Source organism: Syngnathus floridae, chromosome 1 (assembly GCF_059516105.1).
Source record: "Syngnathus floridae isolate MCC-2025c chromosome 1, RoL_Sflo_1.0, whole genome shotgun sequence".
Taxonomy (NCBI): Eukaryota; Metazoa; Chordata; class Actinopteri; order Syngnathiformes; family Syngnathidae; genus Syngnathus; species Syngnathus floridae.
In genome coordinates, this window is record NC_142413.1 from 17,408,509 (window position 1) to 17,428,652 (window position 20,144).

Below are 20,144 nucleotides of genomic sequence, written 5' to 3' on the forward strand. Positions count from 1 at the left end.
AATGACCTGGCCCATCTGCCCCTTTTTTTGTTTAAATTGAAACGTAGCCATTCAGTCCAGAAGTTTGCCCGCACTGATGCAATGTACAGTACTTCCTGAAACAGGGAAATTCCTTACATGGTGTTCCCCTTTCCACCCTGTGAATTTTTTCTTTCTAGAAGTGGGGGAGTTATCTTTGAAGAAAAAAAAAAAAACCTTAAATCCTAAAAAATCCCAACATGAACCATTAACTCCAATTAAATTTCATTGTAAATGCCATGCATGATCACACTGGTATTTTCAAAGTGATGAACAGCAGATTATTTCTCTTGATTGTACCACAGCAGATGGCTCTTGTATTGTTTAAGTTTGTGGCACTTTTTTTCTGGTTGTGTGGCTGTGGAATGTCATGCGTGTATTTCCACAAGCGTCGTGCTTCCTCCCAGGCTATTGTTCTTGGGCAATCACTGAAATGACATCAGTATGAGTTCATGTGGACGAGAAGTGGGAGGAGAGAAGGGAGGCGGCCCTCTTTTCTTCCTGCTGAGACAGCCTTTAAATCCCAAATTACTCATTCAAAATCCGAGTAATAAAAAGATGCTGTTCATGGCTACTACGGAAAGGCGCTTGAGTATATTTTCCATGGCCTTGCTTTAGGATCACAATTTGGTGCGCTCTTTCTCCTTGACCTCACTAGCATGCACATAAGCGGCACGGTTCCAGACTGTTTTGCATGTCCACCTCACAGTTCGGAGGTTGTGAGTTTGATTCTGACTTTACCCTTCCTCTGTGAAGTTTGCATGTTCTCCCCATGCCAGCATGGGTTTCCTTTTGGGTGCTCCGGTTTCCTCCCACATTCCAAAACATGCATGATAGGCCAATTGACCACTCCAAATTTTCCTAGATGTGATTGTGAGTGTGAAGGGCTGTTCAACTGTGTGTGCTCTGCAATTGGCTGACGACCAATTCAGGGTGTAGCCCGCCTGCTATCCGTAAACTGCTGGGAAAGATGAAAGAATGAATAAATGTATGCACACATTTGTCAAGTGCTCAGTTGTGCCACTAGTAACATGTAGCTGTGGTTCTGGAGGGCCGCTATCCTGCATGGTTTGGATGTTTCCCCTCTTCTAACGGCTCATTCAAATGAGCAGCTCATCTGTAAACTCTGAAAGAGCCTGATAATGATCCTAATTATTTGAATCAAGTGTATTGAAGCAGGGAAATATCAGAATCATACAGGACAATAGCCTTCGAGGACCAGGTATAGACAACTCTGTACTAAGTAAGATCAAAAAAGTATTTGGAGCATTTGTTGGAGCATTTATTTGCAAGGGCCATGTACAACAAAAACTACACAGACCTTTATTTGGATATCGTTGATATTGACTACATAAAAGCAGCTTCATGGCTAGCTGTTGGAGCATTTATTTGCAAGGGCCTTGAACAACAAAAACTAGTACTTGTACGGACAAAGAGCGCACTAGTTGTATTATACAGTGAATGCTTAACCGACTTGCCGTTATTAGCAAACAGCGCGCAATTACAAATTTCACATGTGCAGTGTTTTTTACAATTACGGTAAAAGCGCCACATTGACCCCGCCCCCTCTTTGATAGGACCTCTCTGATGTCGCCTGGTTGTTAACAAGCTTGACCCAGAAGCCAGGAAAGGAGGGGAGAAGGAGAGCAGACAAAACACACACCGCACGGAGTAATCTGGAAGGGATCCAAGCACATTGTGACGATCAGGTAAGCGCATGTGTTAAGGCTGCGTAAGAGATTATATAGCGGCGTTTTTGTCCGCAAAATAGCGGAGACGCTGCAGCGTTTGTAAAAGGAGTGGTCACGTTCATCTCGAGACCACCGATACGATACGCCTCGCGCAACCTTACGTCCAAGCGTCTTGTTTTTCTTTTTCTTTCGGACATACGCTTACGTTTTAAATGGATAAAAGCCACACGACACCCTTTCTTTATTGACGACTGCGCGTGTGAACATAACGGCAAGTGAGCGAATCGAACGCTTGCTAGGCTATCGTTAGCTCGAGTACCCATCGTGGGTTATTGTGATGCTAACGGTGCACGACAGCAGAAGCAGGTCACACGGCTACAACGAACCGAGTGGGCCTGATTTGATGTCCAAACTTGTCACTTATCATCGCAGTAGCGTTTTTGCCTGTATCTCTGGCGCTCCTTTTGTTTGTAATTCATAGTCTTTTATTTTCAATATTATGATTGATGCATTTTCCAAACTGTTAACAGCCTTTTATGCACTGCTGAACAGCCATGATTCTTTAAATGGCGAATCGGTGCTCACATGATTGTTAACAACTGAGTTGGGTTCTGTTCCCTTTTACAGTGGTGTGTGTTTATGCGCATTGACCTAGATATTTTATCTCGTGTGTTTGCTTCGCTTGCACTTCTCGGCGTTGGAAGCAAACGATCGAATCACCACGACAACGTTGGTAATTAAAGAGCACCCTGGATGCATTGCGAGGTAACTGTAAAGTTTTCTTCAAAGCGGTTTTTTTTTTTTTTTTTGTGGGGTGATGGGCCTCTTTCATCTTCGGGCTGTTTAGTTTGCGAACCTGTTGGGTGGGTCCTGAGCAAACTTGTTTTGGTCGCAATGCTGGTTGGGGATAACTTGTATTAGTCTCAGTTTTTCAATGAGTAATTACATCAAAGTTTTTTTTTAAGTACATGATGTCCTGATAATTTTATTTTACACCCGTGTTTTTGTGTACGAGTCTAACCTGATTTTGAATAACTTGCGATACCCAGTCCAGATCGCATACCTTGGCAAGGGAGGAACGCATGATCGGGTGGTGCCGTATATGTGGAGGCCCTGCCAGAACCGCACTGTCCAATCATTACGTAATACAAGGATCATTTCCTATTTATCGACATGCGTTATGGGTTGTTTTTGTAGTATAAAATATTTAAAAAGGATTTTGGGAAGTATTTAACATCATACCCATTTTGGACTTTATATATTATTCAAGCCATTTCTAAATTTCACCCAAAAAATGTGTAAAAAAAAAAAAAGATTATTGTTGCTCAATTTTAGTGGATCAAGCACAAAATTGTGAATATAAAACCCTTTATTAAAGCATGGATGTGTTGTCATTGTATTTATTAATGACATTTGTTTTGATGTGACTTACAGAACCCCTTGGAATTTGACCCCTTATGAGCCTATTTTGGAATTTTTTTTTTTTTTTTTTTAAACAAAAACTTGTTTGCCCACCCAAGAAGGGGTTCCCCAAGTAGTGGACAAACAAAAGGGTTGAAGGGGATATGTTGAGAAATACTGAAAATTCTGAGGCCTACCTAAACTGAATTTAAAAAACAATTCTTTTGGTGCTATCACGCGAATAGTTTTTTTCCCTCCCACCAACCACAAGACTGTGTTTTGACAGTGAGAAAATTAGTTACATTGCTCCTTTAAGTCTAGTACAGCAGGAAGCAAAATCTCTTTGATAGCATACCAGTGGTGAAGCATTAAATGACAATCAAAACAAATGACAGGCTGTTTTAAACTAAAATCTGATCAAGATGAGAAATTCCACTTAGTGCAGTGACAAAATAGAAGTCTGGTCATTGAATCAATTTCACACAATGCTGTGTTTGTGACATTTTTCATGTTATCAAAGAAGCATAAAAACAGATGAGTGGAAATGAAGAGTTTTTAAATCAAGTTGGGGTTTTTTTTGTACAGAAAAGCCTCACAAGTATGCAAGTTTCCAAATGGTAGTGATGGGAAAACAACCTCTCTCAATGGTTTAAAGGGGTTTAAGAAAGGCAAGTCAGTGTATCTTCAGCCCAGTTGAACAGAGAGTGCCATCTAGAGGAGTCAAAAAATACATCAACAGGTGCATGAAGCAAATTTGAAGCTTCATTTTGTCATCACTACGGAATAGGAAATTAAAGCTTCTATAGTAAAACCTTGTCCAATTTTTGGTGGTGGTCGTCTTGCTGCTTAGCGTAGATCTGTTAGTTTATAAACCTGTTGGGCAGGTCCTGCCCAAATTTCTTTTCATAGCGATACACGGGCGGGGAACTGTCAACCAGACTAACAAAACATGATCCTTTTGACTCATTTTGACTTTTTACTTTATTATTACTATTGCTGCCTTGTTGCAAACGGACACATGGTGCAAATTGGTATGCTGAACCGGTGAAACTAGATATAAAATGCAGGAAAGAGCTCTTCACAAATGATTTCCCCCAACCTTCACCTTTATATCCTCAAGAAAAAAAAAGGCTTCTCGCCACCTCTTGTAGTGTGAAGGAGACTTTCAGAAGCTGTCCGACAGTCAGAGCAGTCGAGGCAACTTGTGCCGTTGATGGTGGAGAATGCAAGTTGGTGAACTTCTCAAGATGATCCAGAGAAAGGCCTGGATTGCTAATGGCAGCGTCAGAAGTTAATAGAGCACATGCTAAATTAATTTGCTCGATGCAAGGTACAGTAAGGGTCCAACTAAAGATAAGTTGTTTGCATTAAAACATGGTGCTCAATGTATTACTGACTTGAAAATGCATTTATATGGCCACCAGTAAAAATGTAATTACTATTTTTATGGTAAATTTGAATAGATAGCCGAAATGTTTGACCATGCGCTTGTTATGATTGTTGATGCCTGGGATTGTGTGGTCTCTTGAGGTGTGCAGGTTAATCTCAAGGGGCCTCATGTCTGTGCATGTCTGTAAATATGTATGTGAGAAGCTAAATGGATTAGTGGACGAAAGCTTCAATCCCATCACAAGCCACACTCGCCTCCAACTCGTACCAATAGCATCACTTTGATGAAATTCAGCAACATGCCAATGAGATAGCAGATTTCCTTTTCAACTGCGTTTGCTGCTGAGTTTCATGAAGTCGACAAATGCCACATTGTGGCCTATGTACGTGTGGTCGCAAATGTCTGGCAGGGCCAACTGAGTCATGCTGACTGGTAGTTCAGAGTCAGGTGAACCCGACACTCGTGATGTGATCAGATGTTCGAGTAGCGTTCGTGCTTGACATTTTTTTTAAAGTCAACCATTTGCTCGACATTTTCACCACTTGTTTTCATTCTCACATTTTCACGCTTTCTGATGCTATTTTCACTCTGTAAAATGTAGTGTGAATCATTTTTTTGACACAAATTTGCACCCTACTGATTGCATTTAACGAGTACAATAGCGTTGCTTGTAGATGGACAGGGTGAGCTTTCCCATTGAAGGGTTGGTTCACGCTATGCGCTCTGCTACTTGGAATTCCTATCTGCGCAGAACGGAAGAGGGATTCTTGGCTTGTCGCGGCAGCTCTCGCATCTCTTGTGCGCTCACCTCTGATGTTGAATCCACAACATCCTGTTTGTCAGGAAGTGAGTTAAAGGGGAAAGGCGGGGGAGTGGCTGTAAGACAGAGGCAATTGTTTTCATTGTTCACTTACACTTGCTACCGTCCAAGGCCAAAAGAAACAGCTGCAAATGGGAGAGATGAGCGGCGGACGCAACTCAGATACAGTTGAGAATGGCCGCAGCTCTGCGCCCGTCTCGATCTTGGCGTATTTGCACACAAACATGTCGTTGTTCTGCAGGCCCCTCCTCAGACGGACAGCTGCAAGTCCCGTGTTTGACACAAAATAACAACTCTGACTGGGTTTGCCAGGAAATATCATAGTTTATAATTTATCTTGTATGAGTGACAGGTATGCTCATTACTGAAGGGGAGATAGTGTGTAACATGCATTGCAAATGATGATTATTCACTCTGTCTCAAGTTGAGATATGGAAGGCGCTGGTGTCCATATTCGCAAGCTCCACAGGAGTAGATGTCTATGTCTGTGTGTAAATTGGGCTGGTAAACTAGCAGTTCGGTGGAGTGTGATGAACAGTGGTCGCGCCAAGGTCATTTGCCTGTTGACGAGTGGGTGGGCTGCTGTGCTGACTTGACAGAAGACAATGTTAGGAATGCAAGATTAGCTTTTATCTTTAATTCACTTTAACTTTACTTATCTTGCACCCCACCCACCTCCTTGTTTGCTCTTGCTCTTTCTCATGTCTTTTTCCACATCCCGTCTTGCTTCTCGTTGGATTTGTTTGCAGCTCTGTCTGTCTGCAGGGTATAAAACAGCCCAGGCCTAGTTGTGTCCATATATGGGCATGTGTGGCACTGAGTAGTCTTTTTTTTTTTTTTTTTTTTACTTCCCCCTTCTTCTCTTCCCCCCACAACAGGTGGGAGGACTTTTCCACGGTGATACCTTTACACGCAAATAGCGGTTTTGGTTTTGACAAATTTCCTTGAAGAGTTGTGAAATACCTTCTAGACACTCCTTGTTTTCTCATCAGGCCGTCCTACCTTGCTGGCTTTCCGTACACTGAGCACAGCCTTCAAGTATGGCTGTCTCTGTGCGTTGTGTTGAGTCATTCATCAGACAGACATCCAGGAACAGACACTCAGCTTGCTTCATCTTAAAAGATAACAAGCTGTCGTAATCCTACGTCGGTAACCGAATTCGTCACCTCTCCTCAGAATTTGAACACTGTCGTCGAGATATGCAGCCTAAATGTAATTGTCTTGTTGTTGCCCACATGGTTTGCATTTACAGTACCCATGTCTCTGTGCATGTTGGCTACACACAGACCTATTGAAAAGAATCCCCCCGCCCCACACACACACACACGCACTCTTTCTACCTCGGAGAACTGGTCATGCAGGTGTTTGCTAAGCACTGGTTGTTTATTCACCTTGTGGGAGCCAGCTGACCAGACACCTGAGGGTGTACCCCTCCCTGATAAGAGAATGTGAGTGGCCACTTGTTGGGCTTGTATAACAAAGTGTCTGTTTCTGTGAGGGCTCAACCAAGATAACAGCGGGGCGAGGTGGATGGATGTTGAACACTAGGACGCTTTGCTTGAGAGCAAACACATCCCCGCTGACGCATAATTTGGCATTCTCACTATGTTGCCGTTTTCTGATGTAGCCATCCTTCACTGAAACACTTCTCTCTTTGTTTTCTGTCTCTGTGAGCAGTTCTCTGTTTCTGGGCTTGGCCCTTCATTGTAGTACTACCAATGACCAACTAGAGCTTCAACTCTGGCCTTGGTGTGATTTCTCACCTCTTCTGTCAAACCACGCTCACAGGTGAAGGTGTGTATTTCTGTTTGCTGACTCTCAGTATAAAACTTGACCTTTCTATAGAAGTATTATTAGTGATTCCAAAGTCGTATGCTATGAGAAAGCATCAGGGACTCAGCAGGAATTTGTCCAATTCGAATGAATTGGTCTGAATGTTTTTATTTGCTACAAATGTATCTTCTAGGGCTGAAACGATAAATAGAATAATTTTGACATACCACAACAGTATGTCTGCAATAGCCAACACAAAGTATCCATGTTAGCTAATTTTGTATTATTTATATCGTATAGCTACCACCGCTAGTTAAAGTGTACTGTAAAAAAAAAAAAAAACTGCATTTGGTCAGGATGGATTCAGCAATGACTTAAACATGTAATATGTGGATTGAGCTGCTGTGGTCAAAACTGAAACCGAGTCACTTGACACGCAGACTGCTTACTCAACAGCCAGTTCAGTTCGCCAGTCAACACCCAACTGCTAACGTGAGCTCATTTGCTGACTGCTGCTTCGCTCATCATGTCATTCCCCACGATTTAAAGGCACAAACACTCAAAATTGCATCTATATTAAAGTGTGTAACATGAAGATAGCGACCCCAAATAGGCACACAAATAATACCCAGCATGCGCATTTTGTTGTTTAATAATACAAAATTAAATTTTCTGATTAGGTAGATCATGGGATCATTTGTAGAATAACTGGATGAAAATGATATTTAATGGCTGCAGCCCTAGTATTTTTATTTAGCTATCCCAGCGACAAAAAATTGAAGTCGTAATTTTGCTTTTTCTAGGGCTTTACTCATGATTCTTTGAATCAATTAATCTGTTGATTATTTTGTTGATTCATTGATGAGTCTGAAAAGAAAATATTTAAATTTCCTTTCCTTTATCCCGAAACAGGACAGTAATTTATTTTTCCTGTACTAACAATTTGAAATAATTCGGGTAAATTTTGGAAAATAATCAAAAAAGCTGCTCAATGTTTTTCAAAAGTAAATGCAAATGTTTTTATTTTGATTCAACACAAATGTGATCTGTTTGCTTTCCTATATTAACTGTTGATAAGATGACCCTCCCCCCATTACACCCACACACCCACAAAAGAAAATAAATAAAATCACCATTTTTAGCTCCTGAATAATTCCCTGGATCCTTGGGATTTTATATATAACGTGTAACGCCCCCTCTTTCCCTTCGGGGTGGTGTAGTGTGTATGGAGCAGTGTGAGAGCGCAGCAGCTCTGCTGGAGTCGGTCAGGGAGCAGGAGGTGGAGTTTGAACAGCTGACCAGGGCGTTGGAAGAGGAGAGGAGGAGAGTGGGCCTCTCTGCCACCAGCCCTTCGGCACTGGGTCTCCACCTCCCTCACACACAGGTAAAAAAAAATAGAGCCTCTTGTGGATGCCTTTTATCTCCATGTTACCACGTTAATACCCTCATTTAAATACCAGTATCATCCCATTCCTAGAATCATAATTAATGCATCAGTTTCTCCTACTGATCTCAGTAATCCAGTAAACATCCTCCCATCCTTTTACCAGTGCTGTACTCTATGATTATGCCGTTATGTCAGTCTGCATTTACAATGCGTTCTGCACGTCTCATCCAATTTAAAAAAAAAAAGGGGGGGGGGCACCTAATGGCATCATCATCATCGTTTCACACTTGTAGCATGCCTTTGCTGTGACACACCAGACTCATACCTTTTGTCAACCCCTCATATGGAATCTCAGTTATTTTCTTCCTACTGTCACGGCATGTCATGGAATGCAGCCATCTGTCATCTCTGTCGCATGCACGCAGACCTTCATTTTTGTAATCGTTTTAATCTCAACTTTTTTAATCAAGGTGATAAAACAAATTTTGCCACGGCAATAATAGAATATTTCAAACAGATTTTGTTTTCAGGGTTGATTTCCCTTGCATGTGCCCAACTTGGTCTGTAAAGGCCTCTGCTCTTGTATAAATGCACCTATTTAGTTTTCACCCAAATATTTTAGAATTACACTGGGCAACGTTTTACGACTGTGAACTTCAAACTGTCCTTGTTTTTTTTCTCTCAAACATGTTTTCCTAATGTAAACAAAAAATGTGTATCATATTTACCAATCTTTATGAATCAAGGGGGTAAGTTCAGCTGAAGTTTTTCTGAAACTATAAATTACTATAAGTGGTCAAATCTGTACTGCACAAGTTTTACTGGTCACTCAATAACCCCCCCAAAAAGATGAAAATCGCAAAAACCTGATGTGCTTTAAAAAAGTAAATATGGTATATTTTAAATTGGTGTCGTTTAGGGACCCGTACAGTCATGTCTGATTAAAATTTGCTGTTGAGCTGTGTTATCAACAAGTGCTGAACTCTGTGTCATTGCACTTTGGGGTCACGTTGTGCTGTGTTCTGAGAGACAGCGCAGGCATCTGAGTCAGTGGGGACAAAAAGTTCAAATTCTATCTGTAAATATTATTCTTCCTTTGGACTCGCTGACATTCATTAGACTGTTTTGACTCTGCCAATCCTTGGACATGTTTGATTAGATGGGGGCCCCAAAGATAAAGGGCAAGACGGTGGCGATGGGGGATGTAGCTTCATGTTTACTGTATTTAACTGCTTGTGAGAATAACAACCGTTTTTCTTTAAATTCAGTGCACAGCAGATGATAATTATGGGAAGGACTATGTTTAGAGGAAATTTACCCTTCGCATGAAATCCCACTTCCCATTTTAAGAAAAAGACATTGCCGTCAAAGTACAACTGCAAGCATATCTATAGAAAATGCTTTGAAATAATCATAACTTGTAGGAAGTGCCACAGAATCTATTTAATCCCTGTTGTAGTCATCTCAAGGTGATTCATCTGCTCATACAGTATTGGAGACGATTGTGTTGCGTAAAACCGAAGGTCACTTGGCCTTAGTAAAGGCTCTGGTATATATCTATACAAAATGACAGACATAGATTATGTAACTGATTACAGGAGGAAGTAGAGTGTAAGGATAAATGGCTGCATTCCAGAATGTCCTCCTGCATGTCTTGCAGTGATTCACAGACCATAAACACACAGGCATGGCTGAAGGACCTTATCACGGTTGTGCGTTTCATAAGTGACTACACTGGGGGGAAAATGCCTTTGCCTCACATTTATTGCTGCCCCAGTAGAATTGTTAGTGGTTGTGCGCATCTTTAATTCTCTTTGTGTCACATTCCAGAACGGGCGTTTAGGGGATGCAGACATTGAGCGACTGAAATTAACAGACTCCTACATAAACGGCACACAGGTACAGTATGTGGTTGGTTTATGGGTGCATGCATGTTTAAGAGTTTTTAGTGGTTATAATTAAGAGTTGGTTTGTTACAGTACAGAATGGTGGACCCAGCACACGGCGCTCTAGATGACAGCTACACACCAGAGGATGACGCTCATGAAGCACACTCTGTCTTTTCTGAAGAAGGAACCACACGACGGCTCGACAATGGGGTGAGTTATACAATGTAACGTAAATAAGACAGTTGATCAAATTTGGTCGTTTACTAGCATACATTGCTCCAAGGGGATAAATAAAATATTTCTGAGTCTGAAAGAATCTTCAAGCTAAATTGTTTCAAATCCCTGTCACAGATGAAGAAACCTATGTCACGCCAAGTCCTGCCGAATGACTCCATGTCCATCAACGGCAGCATGTCCGTGTCTGGTATGAGTGGCTACAGTGCCACACTGGACCGTCCGTACAGACAGGTCGGAGGGGACTACCCGACTGCCACAGTGCCCAGAAACTACCACTATGGGCCTGTAGGAGTTTATGATGACTACAGGGGAGGACCGCCATCAGAGGCATACACAAGTTTGAGCAGAGGCTCACACATGGATGATCGCTACAGGTGCAGGACCCTCGTGTGCACACTCCTTGTCCCTAATAATAATTCTAGTACATGCGTATTGTTTGTGTGTGTGTATTTGGGGGGGGGACATTGTTCTGCTTTTCTGTCAATGTGTGTCACAATTGCGTCACAATGACGCACACTCATGTCAATGTAACATTTAATCTGTCACTCACGAAATGTGGGAAGTCAATATTCCCTCACCCCCACTTCAACGGAAACTTGAGTTACCAAGGGTCAAGACATTACAGTAAATGTTGTTTGTAAGAGGGTAAGGCTGTAGTAGAAATAATATCCCTACCTATCCACGTCAATAGTCACTCTGATGCGCTCTAGTTACTTTTTAATCGACAAATAGAACTGTTTTAAATTAAAATCAACTCCTGTTTTTTCTAAAGGGCAGGATGCGAATCGATTCGAACTTGGCTTGCAGAGATTTTGGTCCAACTAATTGACTGTATGTTGTGAAAGTTATCACTATAGTGTTGAATGTGTGCCTTTAAGCGGCGTGGCCTATTAAGAGACATCAGTAACCTACAGGTTAGCCCACCTTGGCTGTTCAGTCTGCGTAGGAGCGCCTCGGTGTGAGTTTTATCTTACATTGGATAATTTTATTTTGCGGTATTTAGCTGTTTGTCCCGGTTGGTAAACAGCTGAAAGTGCAACAGCGACTGTGGCTCTACTGTTGTTTTTTTACCACAGATATCTGAAGCGCACTTGTAACTGAAAATTTCTTGCAACACAGAGGAGGGGAAAAATGTGTCCAAATGAGCGCTTGGATTCAGAATGTTTAAGTTATTTTCTCTTTCTGCAGGCCAGTTGATGGATACAGAACTTTGGATTCTGGTTATCGGGCCCCAAGCCGCCAGCAGATGGACCCCTATGCAGCACAGCCCCAGGTGGGCAGAGGAATGAGGGCCATGGGCTCAGCGATGGACATGCGATACGGACATGGACACTATGGTCTGGAAGATGACCAGCGGAGCATGGGCTATGATGAGTATGGCATGGGGCCTCCACCGATGCACCCCGGAGGTTACGGCACCATGCCACGGCTAGGTCCTGGCCCTGGTGGAATGGACAGGCGAAGACTCAGGTAAAGCAGAAGAGACACATGCACAAGTTTGACTCGCATACCGTTTATTACAGCATTTACATCTTTGCGCACCATGCAGGAGTTGTGAAGATACTCTGGATGGTGATATGGGAGGAGTTGATCCGTATGCCTGGGGTGTTCCCATGTCTCTGGAGCGAGGAAGCATGGCTTCATTAGAAAGCACATTGAGGAAAGGTCCTCCCGCCTCATGGAGACAACCTGAGCTACCAGAAGTGATCGCCATGCTCAACTACCGCCTGGATCCCGTCAAAACCAACGCAGCAGCCTTCCTCCAGCATCTCACATTCAAAAATGACAAGGTAAAACTGAGTTGAAGCCATTTCATCCTGAATCTTCTGGTTTGTGTCGCTCATTTCATTTGGGTTTTTGCAGGTTAAGTCGGAGGTGCGGCGCCTGAAGGGTATCCCGGCCTTAGTGTCACTGCTGGACCACCCCAGCAAAGACGTGCACCACTCAGCCTGTGGCGCGCTCAAAAATATTTCATATGGACGAGACCCAGACAACAAGATTGCGATTAAGAACTGTGATGGAGTGCCAGCACTGATTCGATTATTGAGGAAGACCCACGATCAGGACCTCACTGACACCATCACAGGTATTTTATCTTTTTTCCCCCCAAGGAACCATTCTCGATAGATGGAACTGTACTCGGTAGATTAATGTGTAAAAACATTCCCATAATAATGATAGGCAAGATTGATTACATCAGTTTATTGGGCCAGCTGCTGGAAAATATTTATGGTGTGGTTGGAATTATAATGATAATGGTGGAATATTGTTTTACCGGTTAGCACACCGGTGTCTGACTTCTGAGGTTGGGAGTTTGATACCAGGCTCTGGCCATGCTGCGATTCTTCTGACTTGCTCCCACTTCCCTAAACATAGCTTTACAAACTCAAGACTAATTTGTCTGTAGGTTCAAATGGCTTATGAGGGTATATGTCCATACAAGTGGTACATAACATGAATGTATAGTCCTCTTGAAATGAAACCGTTATATTTGGTATATTTACATGATGGCATTTTTCTAGCCCCAAAACAGAGAGCGCAGGATATAGGCTTTACTGACAAAACATGATGCATAGTTCCCCTGTTTTAGAATTTACATGAAGTAACAGCCTATCCACACAAATGACTCACACATTTCATTGAAAGAAAAGTACAGGCACCACTTCATTGCAGACTCAAATGCGGTATGCAGATGCCCTGGAATTCTACTCACTGGTTCTTTGAAAACTAGCATAATGATGCATGCTTCAGCAGCTCCCAAAGGGTGTGGGTTCACCCCCCCCCCCCCCCCCCCCCCCCAAAAAAAAAAACAACTCAGCAAAATAAATCTGTTTTATGAAGGTTATTTTCAAATACAGCTACTCTATCATAGTACTTGTAATTGGTCATTGAAGAATAAGCATGGATAACAGTTTGTTTAAATGATCTGTTTGGCAGAATGCTATCTGGTTGCCTTGAGTAATGGAATGTTTCTCTCACCCCAGGTACACTGTGGAACCTCTCATCGCACGATTCGGTGAAGATGGAGATAGTGGACCACGCCCTGCACGCTTTGGCAGACGAAGTGATAGTGCCCCACTCGGGTTGGGAGCGAGTGAGCAACGGCGGAGAGGAAAGCTGCAAACCGCGACATCTGGAGTGGGAGACCGCCTTGACCAACACTGCTGGCTGCCTACGGTATGAAAGCAGGAGCGTGACCGAGGGACATATTTAGACCAGCATAATTATATGTTCATAATGTGTCCCCTCCGCACAACAGAAATGTCAGTTCAGAGCGCAGCGAGGCACGGCGGAAGCTGAGAGAGTGCACAGGATTAGTGGATTCGGTGATGTATGTCGTGCAGTCGCAGATCAATCGCAAAGATGTGGACAATAAGGTCATTAGCAAGTTCAGAAATATGCTACGTCATTTGAACTGGCCCATCAAACTAAATCTTTTTGTGGAAATACTTTTATCTCTCCTGCAGTTGGTCGAGAACTGCATGTGCCTCTTGAGGAATCTGTCCTATCAGGTCCATCGTGAGATCCCCAGCTGTGAACGCTATGCAGAAGCCACACCCAACAACCAGGGCCCTGCACATGGCTCCAACAAGGGTGGCTGCTTTGGCTCTCGAAAGGGCAAAGGTAAGCTTGAAATCACCCCATGGTCCCAGTTCAAAGGTGTGTCCGGCTTGTTGGTGGCGGTTACCCTGTTGCACTTTTTTACTCTCCTGTCTTCTTTCTTCTCTCTGTCCTCTCCCTCCCTCCATCCCTCCCTCCCTCTCTGCTCTCCTTGCTTTCCTCCTGTCCTCATAGATGAGTGGTTTTCCAAAGGTAAGATTTTCCTTGGTGTTATGATGACGTGGTCATAACTAACAGAATGCTGTTCATTGGCGATAAAAGGCTGGCTTTACACTGTGGGTTGAAATGTGCATTTCTCAGTTTTTTGTGTCCAATTTATTTGAGTGTATTCAAATTTGAGGGGACACTCGTCCAAACTGGGTATATTTATGTGGAACACATTCGTTTGATTAAATGTTGTTGACCTGAAGGAATACAATTCTATTTTTCCCGTCTAAATGCTGCCGTGATGAATATCTCCCGAATTGTGCCACTTGAGAGCAAAAAAATATAAGAATAGGAATTATGTCAGTGTAAGTCCGGCCTGAGAAACAAATTCCAACACTGCTTTGCAAACCCCACTTGCATGCTCACTGTGCTTGTCTCGCCGGTTGCATGATCACATTCACACCACAGGAAGGAAACTTAAATGCTTTTTTTTTTCTTTCTTTGGGAAGCATGTTTGTTTCTCGCTTGTTCTGTCTTCACCCTTTTGTTTTTTTGCGACTACAGGAAAGAAAGATGGAGATGATGGAAGTGCAGATCAAGTTGACATTCCAAAGAGAACAGTGCCTGCTAAAGGTGTGTGTTTATCGGTAAAATTGAGCATGGGGGGGGGGAAAGAGCATTTTTGTCACAAGTCCTGCTTCAAGCCTTGTGAATTATATGCTTCTGTTTAATAAGTATTGTCCTACAAAATAGAAAACAGTCTTTGCTAAGTTTCAAGGCAGTCGGTAGTTAAATGTGTTTTAACGCATAAAGTTAACTGGGGAAAAAAATGTGCGACAGGTTACGAGCTATTGTTCCAACCAGAGGTGGTTCGGATTTACACGTCGCTGCTTAGAGAGAGCAAGAACCCTTCTGTGCTGGAAGCCGCTGCCGGGGCCATCCAGAACCTGTGCGCAGGTCGATGGACTGTAAGTCCTTCTACAAACACATCAATTGCTTGTCCCTTTTGAGTTTTCTTGTATAATAACTTAAGTGAAACACAGTTTTTTATTTTTTTGTGTGTTTCCAATCAGTTTGGTCGTTACATCCGGGCCACAGTACGTCTGGAGAAGGGTCTTCCCATGATGGCGGAGCTGCTGGCTCACGGCAACGACCGCGTTGTGCGGGCGATGTCTGGTGCTCTAAGAAACCTCGCCATTGACAGCAGAAACTGTGAACTTCTTGGTAAGATTGCAGGATGTTCCTTTACTAGATCTTTTCCATCTGCTATGCATGCGTGTGACAAGCTGACTTGCATTTTTTTCCTGCAGGTTTGCATGCAGTGCCCCATCTTGTGGCGAACCTGCCTGGTGGCCAGAACCAGTCGGGGCGTGCCTTGTCGGAGGAGACGGTGGTGTCCGTGCTGAGCACGCTCACAGAGGTGCTCGGCAACAGTTTGGAGGCAGCTAAGACCCTTCGAGCTTCACAGGGCATCGAGAGGCTTGTTCTCATAAACAAAGACGGGTAAGGAAGAAGCAGAGACACTTTTTAGATTTATGACAATGGTGTAAAACTTGTTTTCATCACTGGCCATGTTGTAGCTGTGATTGCTCTCAGGGGGTTGGTTATAACTGAAAGCACAGACATAATTGCTAGGTTGTAACTGTATGCCAAAAATCATGGTAAAGATTTTTTTTACGGAGCATGACTTGCTTTTAAAGTCATGGTTCGTCTCACATTAAGTACTGGCAGAAAACCTGGCAGAAGCTGAAATGCACTGTTGGATTACAGACTAGTTGTTTGGCTAGTGTACGAGGCAGTTAAAGTTTTAGACATATTCGATTGTCTCTCATGTAGCAAGCGGTCCGACCGTGAGGTTCGAGGGGCAGGCCAAGTGCTGCAGCTCGTGTGGGCCCACAAGGAGCTGCGTCGGCCTCTTGAAAAAGACGGCTGGAAGAAGAGCGACTTCCAGGTCAACACCAACACCACCAACGGCCCCAGCACTAGGGCCAATGGCACCTATGGGGACAGTACCACACCACTGCTGGACAGAGGTGTGTATTTGTCTTGAACATTGTGTGTAACTGCTCAGAGTCCACATTTGAGTTTTGTGTTGTTTTCTCCACCCGCAGGGGAAACGCGAAACATGATTCCATTGAATGATCTCGGCTCTGGTAAGAATTTTTCTTTGTTTTTATTTTAAGATCCATATTAGGTGTGTGTAAAGTGAAATGTTGTGCTTTTCTTCGGCTCTCAGAAGCTTACTCGACACTGGACCAGAGGGAGAGGAGACACACCCTCGACGACACCACAGACACTTTTCCGGTACTTTTGAAACACTAACCATCCACTTGTTGGACCGCTCACTCAACAACACAAATCCCTGGCTGTGCCTGACTTTCACTGTTTACATCCTCACAATTAACTATTCCTTTTCTAACACTAGCTTCCCTCCCTTTTCTCTCTTTCACTTTCTCTGGTTGACTCTCAGAGAGGGGTATATGGGGGAAGAAAGGGCTCCCTGCCTCTCTTGGACTCCTATGATGGTTAGCCCCCTCATCCCACCCAACCCCTCTGCATGTAACAGCATGGTATGTCTTCCTGACTTCTTATCCTGCATGCAACTCTTGATTAGTGTTCCTGTGGTCTCTTCTGACGTCTAGCATTGTTTATTGGCAGAACAGAAGCCTGCTTGAGATGTACCTAATGGTCCACACTATGTTCTCTGTTGTTGGGTTGCTAACACTTGTGACCTCAGCTAATCCCACAAATTCAACGCCCTACCTGTTTTGTGTGGTGCTGTTGCTATAGAGCAGGGGTGTCCAATTTTTTTTCAATGAGGGCCACATACATAAACAGATAGGAGGGGGCCAATTAGAAATGTAGTTTGGACGCCCGTGAGGGATAAGGCTTGAGTCATTCGAATCCCCTAAAGATATTTGAAATATAGATGACACAAAATGGTGGGAAAGCAACTTTTATATGACCCGACTAAGTGAAACTCCTCCCCGCTCTTCGACACAAGCTGGTGCCAAAGCAGCACTTTTCAGCAAATAACGGTGAATAGGTTGATAAAAAAAAAAAAAAAATCACAATTAATCAATATAGACACCAACCCTTAACACGCCCCCTTCCCTGTCTTATAATTTCACAACGAGAGAGACAACCACACATGTCAAGGGGGGGAAAAAAAAATCACACAAGATAAACACTCAGGACCTTCATTCACATGCGTCCATGCAATTTTGGGGGTGAATAACGGAAGCTATGATTAACAAATTGCAAATATTATGTGTTACGAGGGAAACCATACGGCATTTAAAAGTTCCTAAAATTATTTTCCAATTCAATTTGAATTCTCATTGTTGTTGCAGAAAAACTGATCGTGTGCATTACCCAGACTGTGCCGTCCCTGCCTGATCACTGCTACTGAGGAGAGCGGGAGGGAGGGAGGGAGGGATGTTGTCTGTTGTCTTCTCTCCCATCTCCCACCGGACCAATACGATTGGGAGACGACTGTCTGGCATCCAAAGAACACGGTTTGTTTTGCAGGCAAAGATGTTGCAGCATCAATATATACAAACCTCTTTTAATGATTGGCAATTTACCGTAGCAACAGAATTTTAGTTTGTGTTAAGTTATACATTTGTAAAGGCAATCATATTTGTTGACAATCATTTGATTACTTTGTTGTCCTGCTTTTGTATGTTTTATTATTGTCGACGATATCGTCCAAGTTATTTTGCTGCCAATGCCTGCATCCTAACGAGGGCCTTGTGCGTAGACTTCGTTGTAGGATATATACTGTATATAGAAAGAGAAAATTAGATGACAGCATTCATGTTGGCTGGTTTATTTAAATGGTCCTTTCGTGGGGATCACTTGGAGGTCATCGTTTGTAACCGAGTTGTTTTTGTCTATAATGACTTCTTCTCGGTGCAGTGGGCACTCGTGTGGACAAGAGAGAAGGTGTGCGTTCATCTGTCATACAGTAAAAATGTGTTTCTGATTGTGCGTATGGGAGGGGACAGACGCTGATGGAGCTTTTTGTTTTTTCTAAGTGTGTTTTTGTATGGCCTGATCCAGAACAATACATTTGTTCATTTGTTCTTGTGTCAGCTTAGATAACTTGCTCTTTTCTTTCCCTTGAGTTTCTTGTGCATTACCAGACGTTTTTGTCTTTTATGGAAGAAAATAACAGTTCTTGTCTGCTTTTAATGCAAAATTTGGCTTAATGATTGTGGGATATGAAACTGGTCACCAACACCGCTAAACCACTAATACCATGTAAGATTCAATTTTGTCTTTCATTGACTGAATGCTTGTACTTGCCCTGCAGTTACTCTCACATGTTGGGTGTCTTTTTTTTAAAAAAAGAGGGAACCATCCAAGATGTATTTGCTTAGAGGAGACTCAAGCCTGTTCAGTTTGTGAGTTGCATTTTAATGTGTGATGTGTATTTTCTTTAGGTCATCCATTTGTTTCTATTTTGTACTCCTACTTTTTTCTCTATTTGCGATTCATTCACTCTTTTTGCAGTGGGTGGATGAGATCCTTATGCAATTTATTTTACAGCGTTATTTGAGATCACTCTTACCTCCCACTTTTCATCCATTTCTTCACACACAGTATATTTGTTATGTTGCCTATTCATGTAAAATTATTATATACCATTCATACCTGCCTTAGTTGGCTCTGACATGTTGATCTTTTTTTTTTTTTCCAATAACGTATGTAACTGGTTATACTGATGTTTTGATAAATAAAGATCTTTTCTTAGACAACACTTGCGTATGTTTAGTTGCTGTAGAGTTTCTATGTGTCAGCCATTCAGATTGCACTGTGACACTTTGTCAAGTTACTTCGGGATAGCATTATGGGGGTAAACGGAATTTTTTAGCTACCTAAGTTGCTTTCAAAACTGTGATGTTGGATGGTTGTTTGTCTCTGTGTATGTGCCCTGCGACTGGCTGGTGACCAGTTCAGGGTCTACTCTGCTCTTCGCCCGTGGTGGAGAAGCAGTACTCTCCTTTTAGCTTCCTTTTAGCTCCTTTTCTCACTTCAACTGCCCCCAAGATGTCGCAAAATGGCGGCAAAGGAATATGTTATTGAGGCAGGACTTCAGCTAATTCACATCTATTTAAAAAAAAAAAAAAAAAACAGCAAGAACAAGTGAGGAATTGGTAAATATACTGTGAAACCACTGAGACTGCTGAAATGTGCTGAAAGAATGATGAGTTCATCTCAAATTACTCACAATTGCCCTTGGGTGAACGAGGCTGAACAAAGCAAAAGTGTAACGTGTTCCGTTAAATGAATGGAAAAAAGTTAGATCAGTTGTAGAAAATAAATAATAACTTTGGTCCATTGAAATGAAATTGGATAATTTAATGATCTCTTGTTCCACACTGACGAGCCACTGTACAGTGGTTGTGAAATAGCCTGCGCCTTTAGAATGTTCATTTTCAAGGTCACTATCCTACTGCTATAAATGTTGTGGCGTTATTGTGTTTTCATTTATTATTTATAGCACTTGTGTCCATGACTTTTATTGCACTGTCGTATGTCAGCTGTCACTTGGTCAGCAGATTGCTGAGAAGCCATCTTGCGTGCCTTATGTGTGTGTTTGTGTTTCTATGATGTTTATAGCCTATGCTGGGTTAAAAACATTCCCTTCCTAAAATTTGAGCTCATACACTTCTCGCTCCTCCGCGTCATATCTATTTAGAGCTTCCCTGTGGCGGGTCTCACATTATCACCATCTCGCTCAAATACTGTGACATCCAGCACA

General features: G+C 42.7%; 1 protein-coding gene and 1 long non-coding RNA gene across 12 annotated transcripts; one reads left to right on the forward strand and one right to left on the reverse strand.

Moving 5' to 3' along the window:
* Nucleotides 1–662: 662 nt before the first annotated feature.
* On the forward strand, nucleotides 663–19,137 carry LOC148404360 (catenin delta-1-like). 11 transcript variants are annotated; one of them, XM_088379946.1, is made up of 22 exons: nucleotides 1,584–1,727; nucleotides 6,998–7,114; nucleotides 8,314–8,477; nucleotides 10,311–10,379; nucleotides 10,460–10,579; nucleotides 10,721–10,980; nucleotides 11,795–12,076; nucleotides 12,156–12,396; nucleotides 12,470–12,692; nucleotides 13,591–13,783; nucleotides 13,866–13,983; nucleotides 14,074–14,230; nucleotides 14,402–14,419; nucleotides 14,939–15,007; nucleotides 15,215–15,342; nucleotides 15,448–15,598; nucleotides 15,685–15,877; nucleotides 16,211–16,407; nucleotides 16,486–16,527; nucleotides 16,611–16,678; nucleotides 16,845–16,944; nucleotides 17,728–19,137. In XM_088379946.1, exons 3-21 carry the CDS (start codon nucleotides 8,319–8,321, stop codon nucleotides 16,902–16,904), a joined length of 2,748 nt encoding a protein of 915 aa, XP_088236072.1. In that variant the 5' UTR covers nucleotides 1,584–1,727; nucleotides 6,998–7,114; nucleotides 8,314–8,318; the 3' UTR covers nucleotides 16,905–16,944; nucleotides 17,728–19,137. The 11 variants fall into 11 exon arrangements, with proteins under 11 accessions (XP_088236070.1, XP_088236076.1, XP_088236071.1 ...); XM_088379947.1 differs by having other exon boundaries at nucleotides 1,596–1,727; nucleotides 6,998–7,108; XM_088379944.1 differs by lacking the exons at nucleotides 6,998–7,114; nucleotides 8,314–8,477 and adding an exon at nucleotides 663–734 and having other exon boundaries at nucleotides 1,596–1,727.
* On the reverse strand, nucleotides 5,518–6,692 carry LOC148404361 (uncharacterized). Its single transcript, XR_015859298.1, has 3 exons — nucleotides 6,323–6,692; nucleotides 5,996–6,079; nucleotides 5,518–5,911 (listed from the first exon to the last, which is right to left on the reverse strand). It is a non-coding gene; the product is annotated as an uncharacterized LOC148404361 (long non-coding RNA).
* Nucleotides 19,138–20,144: the final 1,007 nt, after the last annotated feature.